Source organism: Nelumbo lutea, chromosome 2 (assembly GCF_056320005.1).
Source record: "Nelumbo lutea isolate HS-2025 chromosome 2, American lotus-T2T, whole genome shotgun sequence".
Taxonomy (NCBI): Eukaryota; Viridiplantae; Streptophyta; class Magnoliopsida; order Proteales; family Nelumbonaceae; genus Nelumbo; species Nelumbo lutea.
This window is the reverse complement of record NC_142685.1, coordinates 17050242-17069906: the sequence shown is the minus strand read 5'-3', so window position 1 is coordinate 17069906 and position 19665 is coordinate 17050242. Positions and strand designations below refer to the sequence as shown.

Sequence of the window (19665 nt, the reverse complement as noted above, 5' to 3'; positions counted from 1 at the left end):
GTTCTGTATGGTATTCCTCAAGATTTCACTTCTTCAGTACGGTATGCCTCAAACTTCAAATTTGACCCAATCGAACTGCCTAATTTTGTCTTTTGGAAGCTCACCCAGCATCTTCCCTTTGAGGTCTGGTACAAACTTCAAACCCACGAAAAGGCAGCCCCTCCGTCTAATGAATGCCAGTGGACCTGCACCCGGCACCCGGCCCCTCCGTCTAGCTATGGTGTCTTGTGCACAGGATGTGCCCACTCTTTGTGGTCAGCATACCCGACTCCGTAGTGTTTATTTCAAATTGGTGTAGTTGGGCCTGGTAAAAAAGTCGATCCAACCTGCGAACCCAACCCAATTTGGAAAAAGCGGGTTAGGGTCTATTATCTAGTGACCCGGGCTAGGTGACCTGACCCAACCCTCTCGAACAGTCAATAGATCACAGGTCGCCATCAGGTAACCTCTTTTCAAACCTGGGTTTGACCCAGATCATTAAATTCTATATTTTTTTATTAAAAAAACATTGATTTGGTCAAAGATTAGCTGATTCGAGTGATTGAACCATCGATCTGAGCCCTACTGTGCAAGGAAAACAACAATTTGGTCAAAAGTGGTTGAACCATTAATTCTAAGGGGGACAGAGAGAGAGTATTACCTATGAGACATTTTAACAATATGTAATATTGCAAGCTACAATATTACCAAAAGATATATTGCAACCAACAAAGCAAATATAAACAATCTTAAATTTGCATCAATGCACATAAATCCTTAACTACCTACTTGGCTTAGGCGCTTTTTTTCACAAAACAAGGTCTCTTTTATTTCAGATTGTCACTGAGGCCCCTGAATCAGTGTGGTTTCCTTCCAAAATATTTCAGCTTCTCAAGCACGTTGGGCTTCATGATGGATTCGGTTGCTCAACAGCTTGCGTTCGCAACGTTGACTTTTTCCATACAGAAATCTTCTTGTTCCTAGGCTTAGTTCGGTAAGAGTACAAACATAAACTGAGCCTATGATCATACAAGAAAATGAAACATGCGTCTAAATATTTATTACTGTTGCTCGGGCCTCAAAACTCACAACGCAACGGAATCTAATACCATCAAGCAAAAAAAAAGAAAAAAATCAGCATGAAAAGTGAGCAGGGCGGTTACTTAGAGACCATTTGATGCATAGATCATCAACAACGCTTGATCGGTTAAAAGTTTAAAGGATAAATTACTTGTACCTACCTTACGTTAATGCAAAATGATGTCATACAACTCGTACCTTTTCACCCACACATTAAATGTACATCATCGGAGTAACATCTCAAGTAAATAGAACTACTACATTGGGCCTTAAACCTGCTACCCGTAGTACCGTAACTGAAAGCTTTTCATAACAAGATCGAGATAGCTGGGTAATAAAAACACAGCGAAGTTGATGGCAGAAGCTACACTTAGTCGAGTGACGGACTCCTTGATATGGGTGATCGGGACCTCGATAATGAACGTGAGCTAACACTGTTGCTCCTTGAATAGCTTTCACTACGCGAGCGACTCCTTGAACTCCTTCGTATTGCGGAGACGCTACGAGAACAACTCCTCAACCTTGGAGAAGGGCTGCGAGAGTAACTTCTCCTTCGCCTAGGAGATGGACTATTTGAGTACCTTCTCCTTGAGCTCCTCCTTGGCCTTGGAGAAATGCTTCGGGAGACCGACCGATAGTGCCTCCTATAATAAGGTGAGATGGAGCGATCTCTCCTCGCCACTGGCAACCTGCTGTAGGGGGACAAGGATCGTGAGTATGATCTATGCCGGCTGTAATATGGGGAGTATGATCTATCCCTGCCCATCTCAGAGGAATAACGTGGGGAACTGTATCGACTTCTGTGGTAAGGAGAATAACTAGGAGATCGACGACGCACTGCAATAAAGGAAGCCAGTTAATGGAGAAAACATTGTGGGAAGTGAGCAACGTTTGCACCTTCATTTCACAAAGAGATTTTCTTACCACGGATGGTTCTCACTCCAAGATATCTGCCAGGAGTTGGCGTTCGACCTCTTCTCCTCCTTGCCTGTGCACGGAAACCAATTACAATGTGAGACTATTGAAATACAGAGGCCAGAGAAGTGTACAAGGGATTGAAAATCAAGAGGTAATAATAAATTTCTCAAAAGGGAAAGGAACACATGAACAATGTAATGAAATTTGCAATAATTAACAATAAATTAAAGCTGAATACGTTAAACTGCTTCAGAAGAGAGAAATGCAGGGCATACAACCCTCGGTTAAATGGTTGCTTCATGTTTGATTTGATTGTTTAGGTTGTGAAAAGGCTTTGGGAGTTTGGTGAAGAGCTGGCTACACACAGCTACCCTGCTGCCAAAAACACTTCAGGCGAAAAAGAGCAAAACCTCTCAAAACTCGAAGTAATAAACTATCAATAATCTCCAATAATAACATATTGACTTAAGGGTATCCAAATGATTCAACCAAATTGCTGACAAATGAATACCATTTTGCCATATGGAAAAAACATTAAGCTATACCTTCTCCACAGTGATGACTCGACCTTCAAGTACTGAGCGATCCAGATACTTGATGCAGCGATCAGCCTCCTGAACCGTAGACATTGTGACAAACCCAAAGCCACGAGACTCTCTTGTCCAAGGATCTACAATAAGATGAACATCTATAACCTGTCGGAGTCAAGTAGGTTGATGAGTATGGTAATAGAACTTGGCAAACTTTTGCAGTCTTACCACAGGCAAAATACACTCTTGAATGATTGTATATGGGAGATAACAGCATTGGGTGCACCAATTAAAAACAAAACCATAATAATCAACCTAATAGTGGATGAATACTAAGGTTCTATGATGCAAAAGAACCCAAACAATCATGATTTCAGGATATTCTCATGCAAAACAAGCCTTGGATCATGGATACAGTGTCACAGGGTCTTGCATCTCTACAAAATCATTACTTAAAATGGAAAAAAAGAAAAATACAAAGCATCCCAACTCTAGAACAAGAGTTGCAAGCATACCGTTCCTTGGCTTGAGAAATGTTTTTCAAGTTCGTTCTTTGTAATCCGGGGTGATATGCCTGTGACATAAAGATTGTTACCAGGGTTTTCCACATCACTTGAATCATAACTCCTGTCAACCATTGCACATGAAGAATGCACGATATAGATTAGCATCATCAAGACTTAACCAGCACCAAATATAAGAACAGCTTGGCAGCAATCCCCATTACCTAGAACGGCTCCTTGACCTTGACAGATATCTCGAGGGAGACCTGCTGTCCCTACTGTAGGGTGAACGGGAGCGGGAATACCTAGAATGCAACCAAGAGAAAGAAAACATCGTGGTGAATGAGATTGCGAAGGAACAAGGAAGCATTCAACTCAACATTCAAAAATAAGCATGGGAAAGGAGACACACCTTGATCGTTTGGAATACGACATCTGAAATAACAAGATGCGGAATCAGTAAACATCACCCTCTTAACAAAACTTAAGGAAGAGAACAAACAATCATACAGTGAATTATAGATAAGTGGCCAAGAAGAAGAATATATTCCTCTATAACTTGATAATGAACAAAGATAACCCAGATCATCACAAGGGGAGGGGGGGTGGAGGAAGAGAGAGAGAGAGAGAGAGAGAGAGAGTCCCAATAATTTGCCACCCTAATCCACAATTTTGCAAGAAAAAAAAATTCTAAAGCATGACATGCTAAACCATTCAAAATGAATATAAGTTTATCTAAAACAAAAGACTACCCATATCATCATAATCATGAGTTATAGCTTATAACCCACGGATTAATCAATGGCAAAACCGGCTGTTATAACATGAAACAACAGACCGCTATCTATCAACCCTAACTACTGAAAATGAAAACGAATATAAGAGTTGAAACACATTAACGAAAACAGAAGCAATCTATGAATCTAGTTACCCGACAATCCTAATTAGCAGATCAAAGGAACTTTAAAAACAAACCCTAGAAAAAAACTAACAAAGTTACAGTTAATTCCAATCAAAATCTGACTTTTTAACACAGAAACATCGTGTCCCTCGAAATCGAGAACTTACCATAGCGCAGGATGGAACAGTTAAGTTTCAGACCCAGAAAAGATAGCTTTCCCTCAACCACCTCTTCCAGTTGCGGGAAGAAAATGAGACCATGTGGTTGCGAAATATGCGCATTGTATAGTAGGAAGGCGACGACGAGAAGCTTCTCGAGTCACGGACGGGAAAGGATTTTAAAATCTCGTTGAATCCGTGGAGGATTTGATGTCCGTATTTGCACTTTTGCAGTTATGGGCCTTAGGGCGTAGGGCCCGATAGAGGAACTCGGATTAGCTAACACTTTAGCTGTTTGGCGGCTGTGGAGTTCCACGCCAATAATAAATAAATAAATTCTGAGCCTCACCGTAAAAGACGCGGCTCCAAATAGTTGCATTTTTTGGCAAATGTTTGATTGCAATACAAATAAATTTGCATTAGTGCAAATAATTTCAGTGTAAATTTTGACCTATTTTATTTCAAAATTTAGCTTATTTTGTTTGATTGCCGTACAAATGAAGTAAATGAAGACATGAATCAGAATAAAGAAAAATCTAAAATAAAATTAAATGAGAATTTGCATTTTATACATTTCGTATTTGCATGCATTTTTATTAATGCAAATAAATTTACATTGCAACCAAATACAGCCTTAGCATCATCTCTCATTCAAGCTCAAACAATAGCGATTCTCAATAGTCTTGAGATTTTGAGTATGTACAAACTTTTTATGTTTGTACATACTGGAAATATGGATTTAATTTCATATGCAAACTTTTTATGTTTAGATATAAAGCTACTAACTAATGATTTAGCTATCTTTTTTAGTTATTTAAATAGATATTGTAATAGTGCAGCCCACGTGCTTGCTAAAAAAGTGATGAGGGCAGATTTGGCCCTCCAATGATATTGTGACACATGGCATCTTAGAACAACTGGGTGACACCCGAAATTATTTACGCAACAACTTGCCTTAGCCAAGATGATGGTGTCCCAATTGGCGACCTAGCACTAACGCCGACCTAGCGACCTGCCTTCACCGTCAACCTGCTGACTTGCCTTTATGCCAACCTAGCGACCTCGACCACAACTCAGGTTGGCTAAAAGCACCTCGTCCAGGGCTGACCTGTAGCACCTCGTCACTGGCCGAAGTGACCTCAACGCAAGGAGCGACCTCCCTCGAGGGCGTGCTGGCCTGACTGAGGTCCAGGTGGCAACCTGCAAGATGTGCTTGCCGACAAATTCGGCATGCATATCCCAACACTCCCACAATCCTTGGAAGTTGGCCCATGTACCAAACGTTCCAAAGGATGGTCAACGTGCATGGCGGTTGCCTCCGAGGATCTCAGACCGGTTAGGCACGTCCTCCCAGAAATCTCGGATGCGGTACGTGAGGCCCACATCAAACAAGGCCTATTAAAGGCACCAACCCCAATGACGCAAGGGGGTCTAGCTTGCCATCGATCAGCTCGACACCTAATCTGCCCCCAGCTCGGCACCTAATATGCCTCCAGCTCGGCACCTAATATGCTCCCATCTCAGCCTGGTTAGCTCGGCACCTAATCAGCCCCTAGCTCAGCCTGGTCAGCTCGTCACCTAATTTGCCCCCAGCTCGACCTGGTCAGCTTGGCACCTAATCTGCCCCCAGCTCGGCACCTAATCTACCCCTAGCTCGCCCTGGTCAGCTTGGCACCTAATCTGCCCCCAGCTCGGCACCTAATCTGCCCCTAGCTCGCCCTGGTCAGCTTGGCACCTAATCTGCCTCTAGCTTGGCCTAGTTAGCTCGGCATTCAAGTCCTCATCTAACAAAAGTTCTCTACTTCGGCCTTTGAGTCATCGGTCACTTGGAAGCAAACCAAATGACGAGGTACTTAGCACAAAAAAAATTAATTCATCAGTTGGCATCGTTTATGGGAAACACTACAAGAAGCTAAGTTCTCATCTTCTGAAAGGCTAAGTCATCTTCTTCCAAAAAGCTAAGTTCTCACCATTTAGAAACTAAAGCTTTCACTTTCTAATTTCCATCTTTTATGAACTCAAAGGCACCTTTGAGCAGCATCAACACCTAGAACAAATATCGATTACTGGGGGGCAAAAACATCAATGCCCAGCTCAACGTATTCATGTCGATGCAGAACAGGTAGCAGCAAAATGACCTTGACAACTAGCAGTCCGGCAACAGGGAACCTCGATGTAAGGTTGTCCTTGTAGGTTGAGCCAGTCATGGTTCCCGTAGAAAGTTGATGGACAAAAGACTAAGCACCTCTGCCAACTTTATTTCAACTCGTATAAAGCCTCATCAATCCTCTTCGCGAGGTATCATCTACAAGATGAGCTCTTCGTGGCTTTCGCGGGAGTTGGCGGCTAACGGATTGCATGGATGCCCTTGCTGGTCAAGCCTTCCAAAGCTCCCGTGCGAGCTGGTGACCTAAATTCAGTAGTGTTGCCCCCGTAGGTCGAGCTCCTAGTAGCTTCTTGTAGGAGTGGGTGATCGACATTACTAACGAGGCTGATGCAGCACAACCGTAGCTCTAAGGTGCCAAGCTGGTAAAAGACCTCGACATCACATAAGACCCAGTCGCCTCTTTGGCATGGGCAAAATCAAGGGTAAGGAGAATGGACTGTGAGTCACTCCTAGAGCCTAAGGGCCAAAATGTCGAGCTGATAAAAGACCTTGGCACCACATAAGACTGAGTCACTTCTTCAGCATGGGCAAAATCAAGGGTAAGGAGAGTGAACTATGAGTCGCTCCCAGAGCCTAAGGGATAAAGTGCTGAATTGATAAAATACCTCGGCACCACATAAGACCTAGTCGCCTCTTCGGCATGGGCAAAATCAAGGGTAAGGAGAGTGGACTGCGAGTTGCTCCCAGAGCCTAAGGGCTAAAGTGTTAAACTGATAAAAGACCTCGGCACCACATAAGACCTAGTCGCCTCTTCTGCATGGGCAAAATCAAGGGTAAGGAAAGTGGACAGCGAGTCACTCCTAGAGCCTAAGGGCTAAGGTGCTGAGTTGATAAAAGACATCGGCACCACGTGAGACTCAGTTGCCTCTTTTGCATGTGTGAAATATAAATTAGTTCGCATTCAACATGAGAAAACAAAGGAAAAACTAGTTCGCTCTCAGCATCATGATGGATGCAAACTTGATTTCTTCATAGCCGACCTCCACCTAGGTTGCAGGCTCCGTATCAAACTCACTGGCTGGGACCAACTTGAAGTACGATGCATCGAAGTCTACCTAGGTGGAGCGACCTGATAAAGTAGTCACACAAAACCCCTTCTTAAGGACGGCATGATGAGATTCACTCTTGAGGTACTTATTCGGATCGCAGAACCTCTTGATGGTCACATCCCTAATAAGGTAGATGTCATCGGGGTACCTGCTCCACCTCTCCTCGAGTAGATGAATTCACTCTCGAGCCCCGAAAATAAAGATGGTGAGGTCCTGAACAAGGCTACAAACACTTGGACTCTTCCAACTTGAGAAGCAAATTGAGTCGATGCTTACGAGCTCATCGAATTAGTCATTCCATACAAAAAAAAAAGCAATCTACTCCCTTCGCCGAGTTACTTTCAGCTCGAGAATGGGGGGCAATTGATTAGGGCGGATTTGGCCCTCCAATGACATTGTGACACATGGCATCTCGGAACAACTGGGTGACACCTGAAACAACTTAGGAAAGAACTTGCCTTAGCCAAGATGATGGTGTCCCAGCTGGCGACCTGGCATTGACGCCGACCTGGCGACCTACCTTCACCGTCGACCTGGCTACCTGCCTTTATGCCGACCTAGCGACCTCGACCACAACTCAGGTTGGCTAGAAGCACCTCGTCCAAGGCCAACCTGCAGCACCTCGTCACTAGCCAAAGTGACCTCAACGCAAGGAGCGACCCCCCTCGAGGGCGTGCCGGCCTGACTGAGGTCTAGGTGGCGACCTGTGAGACGTGCTTGCCGACATTCAGCATGCATATCCCAACACTCCCACGATCCTTAGAAGTTGGCCCTCATACCGAACATTTCGGAGGATGGTCAACGTGCATGGCAGTTGCCTCCGAGGATCTCGGACCAGTTAGGCACGTCCTCCCGGAAATCTTGGATGCGGTACACGAGGCCCACATCAAACAAGGCCTATATAAAGGCACCAACCCCAATGACGCAAGGGTGCAAGTAAGCACATTCTAGCTCTCATACTTTATCATTTTTTAGCTCGCGATTTACTACTAGTTTACTGACTTAAGCATCGAAGTAACCTCGCCGGGTTAGTCACCCCAGGTCCTCTGACATTGATTCCTTGCAGGTTTCAACTACATAGCTCAACAATCAATCCATCTTGTCACCATTCAGTCAAGCATCAGAGTCACCTCTCCAACTCGCCACTGGTCAGCTCGGCACCTAATCTGCCCCCAGATAAGCTTGGTCAGATCGGCACCTAATCTGCCTCTAGCTCGGCACCTAATCTACCCCCAGCTCGGCCTGGTTAGCTCGGTGGCTAATCTGCCCCAGCTCGGTCTGGTTAGCTTGGCACCTAATCTGCCTCCAACTCGGCCTAGTTAGCTCGACACCTAATTTGCCCCCAGCTCGGCCTGGTTAGCTCGACACATAATCTGCCTCTAGCTTGGCCTAGTTAGCTCAACACCTAATATGCCCCTAGCTCGGCCTGGTTAGCTCGGCACCTAATCTGCCCCCAGCTTGGCCTGGTCAACTCAGCACCTAATCTGCCTCCAACTTGGCCTAGTTAGCTTGGCACCTAATCTGGCCCAAGCTCGGCCTGGTCAGCTCGACACTTGATCTACCTCTAGCTCAGCCTAGTCAACTCGACATCCAGGTTCTCATCCCACAAGAGTTCTCTACTTCGACCTCTGAGTCATCAGCCACTTGAAAGCAGACCGAATGACGAGGTATTTAACACAAAAAATTGATTCATCAAAAATGTCTAGTTGAATTTGGGCTATTCGTACAAAATCCATCGGAGTGGATTCAAGCTCTAACCAACCAAGCCTTATATAGACCTTAACTGGCTTTGTCTTGTACTTTATTAATGTTATCAGCTTGCTAATCTTTTACCAAAAAAAATAGAGTGGGTGTTCAGCTAAATCTTGCCCCCGACAGAGTGGATGTTCTATGGTCATGGGCCTGGCCGGACAGCATATCAGCAGTCTTTAGGGCTGTCCGGGCCTGCGTGGCCCGCACCCAGGCCTCGCATTGAATTACAAACTACCATTATATACCTTTTTCCTTAGAATACCAAACAGAATCTTAAAGTAAATTAAAAGCTGCCACTATAATGTCCTTCGATGGTGGTAAAACTTAGCCCTTTGAACTTTCATTTGTAACAATATCCCACCTTATTCCTGCTTTATATAATTTGTTGTATTTACCTAATTTTTCTCTTTTTTGTTTTCTTGTATTATTTGCAATTTCTTATTTTTATTTACATCAATTTTCTGCAAATAGTATCATAAAATGATATAAGGCCCTCGAATGCGGTTTCCTTATTTAAAGTTGCATTTAATTGGTGAATGAATTCACCCACTTCTAGCTCAAGGGTGCGTAATTCATTGCTGTTGATGTTGTTATCCATAACTAACAAGACATTGTGCAACACCAATGCCTAAATAATAATAGGAAGGCATGAATGAGAAAAAAGAAACCCAATGATTAACTTCAATAAATATTCACCAGTTTGAGTTGGAACAGTATGAGAGGGGTTTCAGATGTGGAGTCATTGTGAAAAAACCAATGCATCAAAGGCTCCATGGAAAATAGAAGCAATAGATGCGTTACAATGGAACCCAGTGAAACCCATGCGATTTATTCAAAGATAACCAATATTTCACAATGAAACTTAGACGATTCATTCCCAGTTACCAAATATTTCTCAGTGAAACCCAATCGACGCATAGGAACCAAATACATCAATTGCAATTCAGTATAAAAGCACAAGACAAAAAAGACAATATAAACAACATTTGATCAGGAATGAGATGATGAAAACCAACGGAGGTATTAACAAGAACGAGCAACATTTGCATAAATAGAAGGGGGTGGTAGGAGGAGGTGTATGATACCCATACCCGACGATTTTCGGCAAGGTTACAGTGGTTTATATGGCGAGAAACTTTGAGAACGAAACCTGAATATTTAGAGGTTAGTGAATGACTTAATCGAGTGTAAAATGCGAAAAAAAAAAGGCATGAATTTACATGTGGCAATGCCAAATCATCCGACAATGGAGTTGATGTTTCTAGTGGACGAATCAGAGCAGATGATCAGAAATGGGGGAGAAACACAGTCCCATGGAGATGTATGACGGAGGACTGAGATTGAATAGGATTGGATTTTTGTCGAAGAAGAGACTTACTTGGGTAAATAACAAATAATACACGTGTGTGTGCCTGTATCACACGTATTTGAAAGCATTTTGGCTTGTTGCAGGCATAAAAAGCACAAAGCTTGAAAAGCCGGCTTCATGCTTTTCATATTTTTTATTAAAAGTAAAAAATGCCCCAAACAAACACGTCGTCAAACTTTTTTTGTAAAGTTACGAAAATATTTTAAAAATTTATTAATCAAATAGGGCTCGTATAAATGATTGTTTTGAATGTGCCAAATACAACATAAATTGAACATGAGGTTTTAGGGTAAATTTCTTAAACTATTCATGAAATTGACAAATTGTACTTTTACACTTAATTTTCTGACAATTGACACGTCATTAAACACTAAGAGGAAAAAAATAAAATATTAAATTTACTCTTCACTATTCACTAATTTTTCAAAATAAAATCCAATTTATACAAAGTCCCTCACTTCCAATTTTTCTTCCAAATGCAAACAAGGGTTTTATAGTGGGGACACACAACCCTTCCATTAAATCCCTTTAAGATCAATTCTCTCTCCTCTCTATCACCTCCATAGCACACAATGAGATGTCAAGAAAGCTATCGTTGCCACCGCTGCATTCGTTGCTACCACTGGCAGAGATTATCTTGCCACGGAAATAGCTGAGGAAATGGTAGAGCCTTCACGGATCGTTACTATATTGCAGAATCTCCCTATTCGGTTACTGTGCAACCGGAACATCCGGAGCCATAAGTGACTACCCATACGGATCTGCACACAGGGGCTACCAATATGGATTTGCAAGCAATTAAACACAAGCTTTGTCTTCAGTGTTTTTTTTTGGTTTATGGCTTCAATCAAGGCTTCTTCTGATCGTTCTTCAGAGTTTGGCTTCAGTCAAACAGAACCATTATGTTTGGTGCTTATGGACCAATGATTCAGAGAGAACAAAGGGGAAGAAGAGAGAAAGAAATCCATTATCATTTGCTGAAGAAACAAGGTGATCATTGAACTTGATCGTGGGATATGAAGTCAAGTTCATGGCAGACGACAGAGATCCAATCTCACCAACAACCATCGCCGTTATCATGGCCATTGATTTCTTCTTTTTCTGAAAACCAACTTCGTGTCCAGACCAAACCATTAATGTCTTGTCGAGCTGGTGTCGTATGTATGCACTATACGAGGTATACCCAGGGTGAATTTGGAGGTCACCGCTTGAAGATGGAGTCGTCAGAGGCAGAAACGACGTTCTTTTCTCAATGAATCCAAACACCCCAACTCACTTCACCACCAACGAAAATGGCTGACTGTGAAAGTCTCCCTTCACCACCAATGGTGGGCTTAGAACTAAATCGATGCCCACTAAATCCAACACCCCAACTCGCTTCAACGCCGCCACCTCCTGCCCCATTCGAGCACCAATGCACAACGCTTTCGAGTTGTTCCCAAGCAGCTTCTTGCGTTTCAGATCTTCGAAAAAATTACTGAACACATCAATCTTGCAATCCCAATCTCTGGTCGTTCATATTTTTCTCAGTTTGGGATTAACGTCTTGTTGAGTTGGTGTTGTATGTATGCACTATAGAAGTTATACCCAAGCAAATTCTAAGGTCACCTCTCGAAGATGGAGTTGTCAAAGGCGGAAACGGCATTTTCAAAGCAGCAGTATCATGTTCTGGCTTCTTTCTCTCTCATTTGGACTCGGTAAACCCAACTTCGGCTCGCTAACGCCTCTAAAATGGCTGAAACGGCTCGGTTTGTCTGTGCCACTGTTCCACTTATACTGATCATCGCTAATACTGATATAGGTGGTGGCAAAACTCTCAATGTTCAAAGGACTGCCCATGATTTATTTGCACCGCCACAGCTGCAACTTTCAACAATGACAGGAAATAATAAAGGTATTTTAAGAATTTTAAAATAATTAATACTTACGTGATGTTACGAACGAAGTGTGATTGAAAATTAGCGGTAATGGAGATTTTAGATAATTGTCAGAAAATTTAAGAGTAATTTAATACAATATGTAAATAATAAGGGTATATTTTATCAATTTCGTGAATATTAGGGATAGTTTAAGAGATTTATCCATATAGTAACAGAAGGCAGAAGGCATGTGCTATGCACGTGTATATAATGTGAAAATATATATAATAATAATAATTATTAATGTGAAAGATATTTATTAAAATAAGACCAAGATGAAATTATGAAATTTTATTTTTTCATAATCCTGCCATACAAAGATTATTGCAACTTAAAAAGAATAATTGATGATTACATGATAATTATTTTAATGAACAGTTATCACCAATACAAAAAAAAAAAAAAAAAAACAAAACAAAATCTAAAGAGTATATAATCAATTTCGTTATATTAAAAAATAATGTTATAATAAAGTAAAAATAAAATGTAATAATGAGTGAGATAGATAAATAAATTAATTTATTGATTATTGGGACAGGATATACTACCAATAATAATAATTTGTTAGTAAATTATTTATAATTAGTTAAACAATTTAGCAAATTAAATAAATAAAATTTTATAAATATTTTATTTAATCTAATAAAATAAATAAAAATTTATTATGGTAGGATTAATAAAACTATCCCAAACCAAACCGCCCATTGACAACCCTAAATATTGGAGTAAAGTAAATTATTTTATTTTAACGGAACAAGTACTTATAAAATGGAAAATAGTATAAATAAAGAATATATTATAGATATATGAAATTTGGGCCAAAGGGAATGGACATAAAACGGTATCTTTTATATGTAGAGATAAATATATGATTTAAACATTCACATGAGAATTTTTTAGTGAATCCAGATTCCAGAATGCTATAAGTGCTGGAATATAATCGTTTGAAAGTTCATAGTAGTGTCACAAATGAAAAATGAGAGTTTAAGTGGCAATATTAATTAGAGATTTACAGGGTGGCAGTTTTTGCAATTTACTGTTTTCTTTATTTTTGTATTTTATATTTTTCTAAACCACCGACTAGATACCAATACCATCAATTCCCTCCGGTCTCCACCACATGATAAAATCCATTGTGTTAGCGGAAGAACTCTGACTGACCTACTTCCGCATATTAGCCGGCGCAAAATCTCACCCCCCAGAGTCTTCTTACCAATCAGAAAATAGCGAAAATGAATTAGAGAAAGAAAAACCCAACTCGAGTTTGGATGTTATTTATTCTTCCTATCCTTTTTCCTTTTGCTCGGCTCTTCCCATCCATTTACAGGATCGCGTCTGCTTGATATTAATCAGACCGAAAAATCTCTGGGTTTCGTCCATTAATGATTAAACAGAGTCTGCAAATCCGTTATCACTCAGGGTTGTATCTCCTCAGACGGTCAAGCCCATCCAGGAAATTCGTTCGCAGTAGGACGACATCTAAATCCGGCTAGGAATTCCGGATTCCTTTCTGATTAGGTTTTTCGAGGAGACCCAGCAACCAAGACTTGAGATTACCGTTTTCCTTAAGGAGGAAAAGATATGAATTTCAGAAGCTTGGAAGAGTTCTGGCCCTTCTATGTCAACCAACACTCGAAACCATCGACGAGGCGTTGGCATTTTATTGGCTCGCTTACAGCTCTTCTCTTCTTGATTTTCTCAATCCTCTTCAACTGGTGGTTTCTGTTCTTTGTGCCATTCTTTGGCTATGGCTTTGCTTGGTATAGCCATTTCTTCGTCGAGGGTAACCTTCCGGCGACATTCGGGCATCCCTTTTGGTCTCTTTTATGCGATTTCAAGATGTTTGGGTTGATGCTCACCGGGCAGATGGACAGGGAGATCAAGAGGCTTGGAAAGAGGCCGGTATTGCAGGCCTTTTGATCCTCTTGTTGTGTGGGTAAGAGATCCTTCAATCGATTGTTTCAAATACTCTTTTGCTATTTTGTATCCGGGAATGCTTTTAGCTGTATTAGAACTCTATATTGGTTCAGGTTTCCTTCTTTTCCAGATGACTTTGTATTCTTGTATATGTTGGATGTGTGGTACCAAGCTTAAGCTACATGACAGAATGTACAGACTATTTAGTACAATTATTCTGGGTCAGATTTATTCCCTTTTAGAACGTTTGTTTTAATTTGTTCAGAATTGTGGTTGTAGCCTGTTGCATCACGGTTACTGCAAACTTTTTATATATGGACATGTGTTTGCTGGATTGGAGGAAAATCAAATCAAGTGATTAGATAATGTTGAAGTTGGTTCTTTGCCCTTGTGTTATGAACCAAGTTGCACTTAAGTCCTTCATGCCAAATTCAGGATGTCTATTGCTTGTTTTTTAATTTTGTATTTGAACTTTTTTTTTTCTTCTTGTATGCTTCTGTAGTTTTAGGTGGACATTTATATTATCACAATCAAGGCAATTCTAGACAAAGGTGGGCTTTATATGTATTATTATTGTTTTTGTCTTTCTGGGTTCAGTATTCTGTTGGGAATTGTTCTGGTTATAAACCAGGTTGCTGTATAAACTTAAAGGTTAGCTTTTTAATTTATGAAAATGGTAGTAGAACTGCTTTTAAAACTTACATTCTGTCTGTTCTATGTGCCCTGATGTTCCCCATGAACAAGTGAGTTTTGATGAGTGGTACTGTGTTAAAAATGTACCTAAAATGGGAAATCTCCTTTGTGTGGGAAAAGCAACCTACTATGTTTGGAAGGGGTAAGGGTGGCAAATGGATGGGTTGGGTTGGATATAGGTTGAAGGCCAACCCATCCACCAATCACCAACATCCATTGATGACCCATATATTTTGTATGTACATGGGTTCCAACCCAATCTAACCCACTCATTTTGACCCATATATTTTGTATGTACATGGGTTCCAACCCAAAATAACCCACTCATTTTGACCCATTCAAATGTTCAAAGGGGTATTTACTAAACACCTCTTTAGTTTCAAATATTTGCTAAAACCTACCCTATAGTTTGCATTTTACTAAAACACGTCCTATAGTTTGCAACCAATTTGCTTAATCAACCTTCTATTAATAACCATTTGTATTGCCATATGGGAATGTTCCTGTAACCACCTAAACTGAGTGGGAAATGTTTAAGGGCATGGGTTCATGGTTTATTCCAAAAGTACCCCCATCATTCCACATCAAACTTTTAGAAAGAAACCCTCTCCCGACAACAGAACTTGGTTGGAGAAGACATTGTATGTGTGTATGATAGAAGAGAGACGTCAATCATGGTAACCTTCTTCACACAATCCGTGTTTATAGGCTACAGTTGGCTTGCATCAATTAGAACGATAACCTTGTTATGATGTCTTTTCTTCATCTTTTTGTTGATGTGGTAAGAGATTGTTACATTTACCAGGGGCAAGAATTGTATTTCCATTCTTTTATTTTCTTTTGATTAATTTTGTTTGAACATATGTTAGGGTTAAAACTGCTATTTTCCACTTTTGTCTAACAGTAGGTTGATTTAGTAATCAGTTGTAAACTATAGGTGGTGTTTTCGTAAAATGCAAACTAAAGAGTAGGTTTTAGTAAGTACTTGAAACTACTAGGGGTATTTTAGTAAATGATCATATTTAAAACTATGTAAATAAATCCTTGTTGAGAAAAAAAATCCTTGGGTTTTTCCTATGTTGCTACGTTTTCCTACTTGGCTGGTTCAAGACAAGTGGGAAAGTTGAGATTCAGTAAATAGAGAGAGAGAGAGAGAGAGAGAGAGAACTTCTTTCATGTAATTAGCCCAAATGGATACCCATAACCCAACCTAACCATTTTTATTTGTGGGTGGGTCAGGTAGGTTGGATCAGAAATTGCCACCCCTAAATGGAAGATCTGTAAGGAGAAGTGGAGGACTAAGATAAGAATGACTGGGAAATCCTTGGAGTTTGACCAGATTAATTTGTCATTACAATTTGATGGATGAATTGTCTTCTTAATCACATTCTGTTAATTTTCTAGGTTTCTTGACAGGGATATTTATGATTTTGAATCAGGGAAGTTATTTCTAACTTTTTTTACTAAATTGTATTAGAGAAGCAAAAGAACGTAGATGCAATCTTTGTATTATTATTTTTTTTAGGGGTGGGGGGAGGGGAACAAATTGCATCTTTGTATTTTTCATGTTTGCAGCTGGCGCATTGCAGTACTGTTTATTATATTTTTCGCATGGGGGCAGATTTGTAGTTCTTAGTTCTTGAAAGAGTCACCAGATTATCAATTTGGTGCCATAAACCATTTTCCATTTATTGAGCCATTTGATGTTTTGAGGATAAGGAAGCATTATCTTCTTTATTGATGATATTGTACAAAGAATTTTGAGGTGTAAGAATAACAAATTCTAAGGGATTTGATATTTGATAGCCACTGCTTGGTAGAGCCACTCTGAAAAAACCTCTGAATGGATGGAAAGCACCTCAAGTAGCATTGCCAAGATAAAATCATGGTGTGATATTTTAGGCTGTCTCTGGTTTGAAAGAAAAGGTAGGGAAACCTATACAATCAGAGCCTTAGGCTGAGTTTGGAAACTGGAAAGAGTAGAAATACAAATATGTATAGTGCAAATTCATTCAAAATAATACAAAATACAAGATTTTGCACTCTACATATTTGTACTCCTTCCAAACTGAGCCTTAGTGTTGAGTTCTGATATGTACAATTCTACTGTTAGGAAAATATGCCGTTGAAAAAAAACTGGGCTCGGTAATAATTTCAATCTCTGAACGAAATATTGCCAAAGCTATTTTCAGTTATTACTGAGAGGTTGTTTGACAACACAGTTCTGTTTCTGAAAATAAAAAAAAAACAACTGCCCTATCAGCAATATCCAATGAAAATAACTACCACATTAACAAAATTATCTTGTTTTCTAAAAATAAAAACACATCAGTAAAATCTAAAAAAACAACTTACACATCAGCAAAATTATATAGACATGGCAATTGTTTTCTATTTTCACTATCAAAACCATATTGTCAAATACCCCCTTAAAGTTTAATACATAATTGACTGAAAATTATCTACTATGCATGGTTTATCCTTGGGTTTAATATTTACAAGCAAGGTTCAAAGTATGACACGTATTGGCCCATATTGGCCGATACGTATCATTTTAGGACCCCTCCGATATGCCCTTATGGTGGGTATATCGGGGTCTGACCGGTTCAGAGGGTGGAGGAGCCTTAAACTGGCCCCTGAACCGGTTGCAAAAAAATTAGAAAAAAAAATCAATTATGCGGATGAAAATAACTGGCCCCTGAACCTTACTTACAAGTAACATGTGTGTGGTTTTTACAAGTAACTAGTTGACTATTACCCAAAAGTTCATATGCGGATGAAAATAACCTTGGATATTGTTTTTTTTTTACAATATAATATATAAAAATGGATATTTTTTTTCAAAAAGAAAGATATTGTTAAAAGAAGAGAATGACATAATCTACCAGCAAATCCAAAACATGAATTTAATAATTCCATTTTCACTCATATGTCATCTTCACTATCATCATCACCGTCTTGTTCTAAGCCTTGTCTCAATTGTATGGACTTGTTTCTGTAACTGTGAGCCATGAGCGCTAAGTATGTCTTACTACTTAAACCCCCGTTCAACTTGTGACAATCATACAGATCACTAAAAATTGAAAAACACTATAACATTGGACATATATTGGTCGATTGAAACAACTTTTTGACACGATTTCAGTTCCAAACATAATTACTCAAACCGCTTGACTTGATGCATTGATTGATACAAAGAACAAAGTGCATATTGGCATGAAATATCAAGGATTGGTGGTCGACCGGTTGTGTTTTTCTGTGAATCAAATTCCCCGTTCAACTAGAAAAATAGCTAAGCCACGCCCAAAAAAAAAAAAGGGTATTGCGCAGCTCATTTCTTCTCGAAAATTAGAGGATCCTATTCTCTTTTCCATGACTTAATGGAGGATAGATATATATACCCATAAAATTATTGTGGCTAGATAGAGACCAATTTCCTGATTGATGCCGTGCATGCAAAAACTCCTATTAGATAGGGGTGAGCAAAAAAAAACCAAATACCGAATCGATTGACAGTCGCTTTGGTGTTTTTAAAAAATTGAAGGTATCGAATCGGTTTTGGTTAACCAATTCAGAAAATCGACGGTTAATTGAATCAATCGGTATACATATATTTTTATATATTTATGTATATTATATAATAAAAAATATGTATTATATATATACTTTTTTATTATATATTTATATATTTTTATAATATATATTGTAAAAATTAAAAAAAAAAAACCGATGAACCGAACCGATGGTTAACCGAACCGGTTAACCAGTTAATCGATAGATTTTGGTTTGTTTTTAGTTATCGGTTTTCCAAAAACCGGTACTACTGGTTTAGTTATAAAATGAACCCCACAGTTTAGTTAACCGAATCATGAGCACCCCTATTATAAGATGCATGGCTTAAAAAAAATGACCCAGAAATGGAATCGTTCTGGTCAGCGGTTTCTTGTTTGCCAGTTTGATCGTTCGGTTTGAATGGATAGCCTGTTTTGATAAAAATTAAAAATAATAAACAGCTAAAACCGTTGAACGGATCAATGGATCGATCATCCAGATCAACGAGTCATTGACTAATTCAATAATTTTTTGTCAATTATTGAATTTGGGGTAAAAGGAACCGGTTGCCTCGACAGTTCCTAGACTGAACGGTGGTCCGATCATCCCGATCAACATTACTTCAAAAACCATAATTAGATGATTTATTGTGATTTGTGCCCATAAAGCATCGTAACAATCTATCAGAAGGATAGACAATCGAACGAGCTAGAAAGAACAAGATTACCATCCCATCATTGGGGGAGTATGCTCGATACATATCGAGTGCTTTAAGATATACCTATTCACAAGGATTTTGAGATTTATCTTTTTAATAAAAAAATATAGTTAAAAATATGTCCAAAAACTAAAATTTGAAAAATGTAAACATGCATTATTTAAAATGCTGATACACATGAGCGTGGCAATATTTTGAACCTTTGGCTAAAAGCGATGGCTGTGTGGCAAGCAGCATAAATCATGATAATTCCTTGTTCCAATCATAAAATATACCGGGTTTACAATCATTCAAATCTCTCTTGGCCCTATGCATTTTATAACTGGTGCGGAGTGCTATATTAGTTTCACAGCCTGTTAAAACAGCTAATACATTCAAAACATTCAGCTAATCCAATTTCATCGTATGGAGTGCTGTCCAGACAAGATATCGGGAAATCAAAGTGCTCACAATAATCTGC

The 19665-nt window shown here is 39.6% G+C and overlaps 2 protein-coding genes and 1 long non-coding RNA gene across 5 annotated transcripts; 2 read left to right on the top strand and 1 right to left on the bottom strand.

The window, feature by feature from the left end:
* Positions 1-1186: 1186 nt before the first annotated feature.
* LOC148868877 (serine/arginine-rich splicing factor SR45a-like) lies at positions 1187-4169 on the bottom strand. Of its 2 annotated transcripts, none has more exons than XM_088971346.1 (7): positions 4079-4169; positions 3423-3493; positions 3235-3315; positions 3023-3134; positions 2523-2672; positions 1984-2047; positions 1187-1896 (listed from the first exon to the last, which is right to left on the bottom strand). In XM_088971346.1, the coding sequence occupies exons 2-7, from the start codon at positions 3443-3445 to the stop codon at positions 1430-1432; spliced, it is 897 nt and encodes a 298-aa protein (XP_088827472.1). In that variant the 5' UTR covers positions 3446-3493; positions 4079-4169; the 3' UTR covers positions 1187-1429. The 2 variants fall into 2 exon arrangements, with proteins under 2 accessions (XP_088827472.1, XP_088827469.1); XM_088971343.1 differs by having other exon boundaries at positions 3423-3445; positions 4080-4150.
* Positions 4170-11124: 6955 nt separating this feature from the next.
* On the top strand, positions 11125-12327 carry LOC148868876 (uncharacterized). Its single transcript, XR_016107551.1, has 2 exons — positions 11125-12103; positions 12208-12327. It is a non-coding gene; the product is annotated as an uncharacterized LOC148868876 (long non-coding RNA).
* A 1097-nt stretch (positions 12328-13424) lies between these two features.
* Positions 13425-16393, top strand: LOC148868875 (uncharacterized). Of its 2 annotated transcripts, none has more exons than XM_088971333.1 (2): positions 13425-14261; positions 16179-16393. In XM_088971333.1, the coding sequence occupies exon 1, from the start codon at positions 13907-13909 to the stop codon at positions 14243-14245; it is 339 nt and encodes a 112-aa protein (XP_088827459.1). In that variant the 5' UTR covers positions 13425-13906; the 3' UTR covers positions 14246-14261; positions 16179-16393. The 2 variants fall into 2 exon arrangements, with proteins under 2 accessions (XP_088827459.1, XP_088827458.1); XM_088971332.1 differs by having other exon boundaries at positions 16175-16393.
* The last annotated feature ends 3272 nt before the right edge of the window (positions 16394-19665 follow it).

What these genes read in the sequence shown, in the direction of transcription:
- LOC148868877 (XM_088971346.1), bottom strand. Translation starts at nt 3,445, where the DNA reads ATGTCGTATTCCAAACGATCAAG. An exon ending in ATTTCTCAAGCCAAGGAACG is followed by an intron (nt 2,673 to 3,022) that starts GTATGCTTGCAA and finishes TGACTCCGACAG; the next exon opens with GTTATAGATGTTCATCTTAT. An exon ending in GAGTCATCACTGTGGAGAAG is followed by an intron (nt 2,048 to 2,522) that starts GTATAGCTTAAT and finishes TTCCGTGCACAG; the next exon opens with GCAAGGAGGAGAAGAGGTCG.
- LOC148868875 (XM_088971333.1), top strand. Translation starts at nt 13,907, where the DNA reads ATGAATTTCAGAAGCTTGGAAGAGTTCTGGCCCTTCTATGTCAACCAA.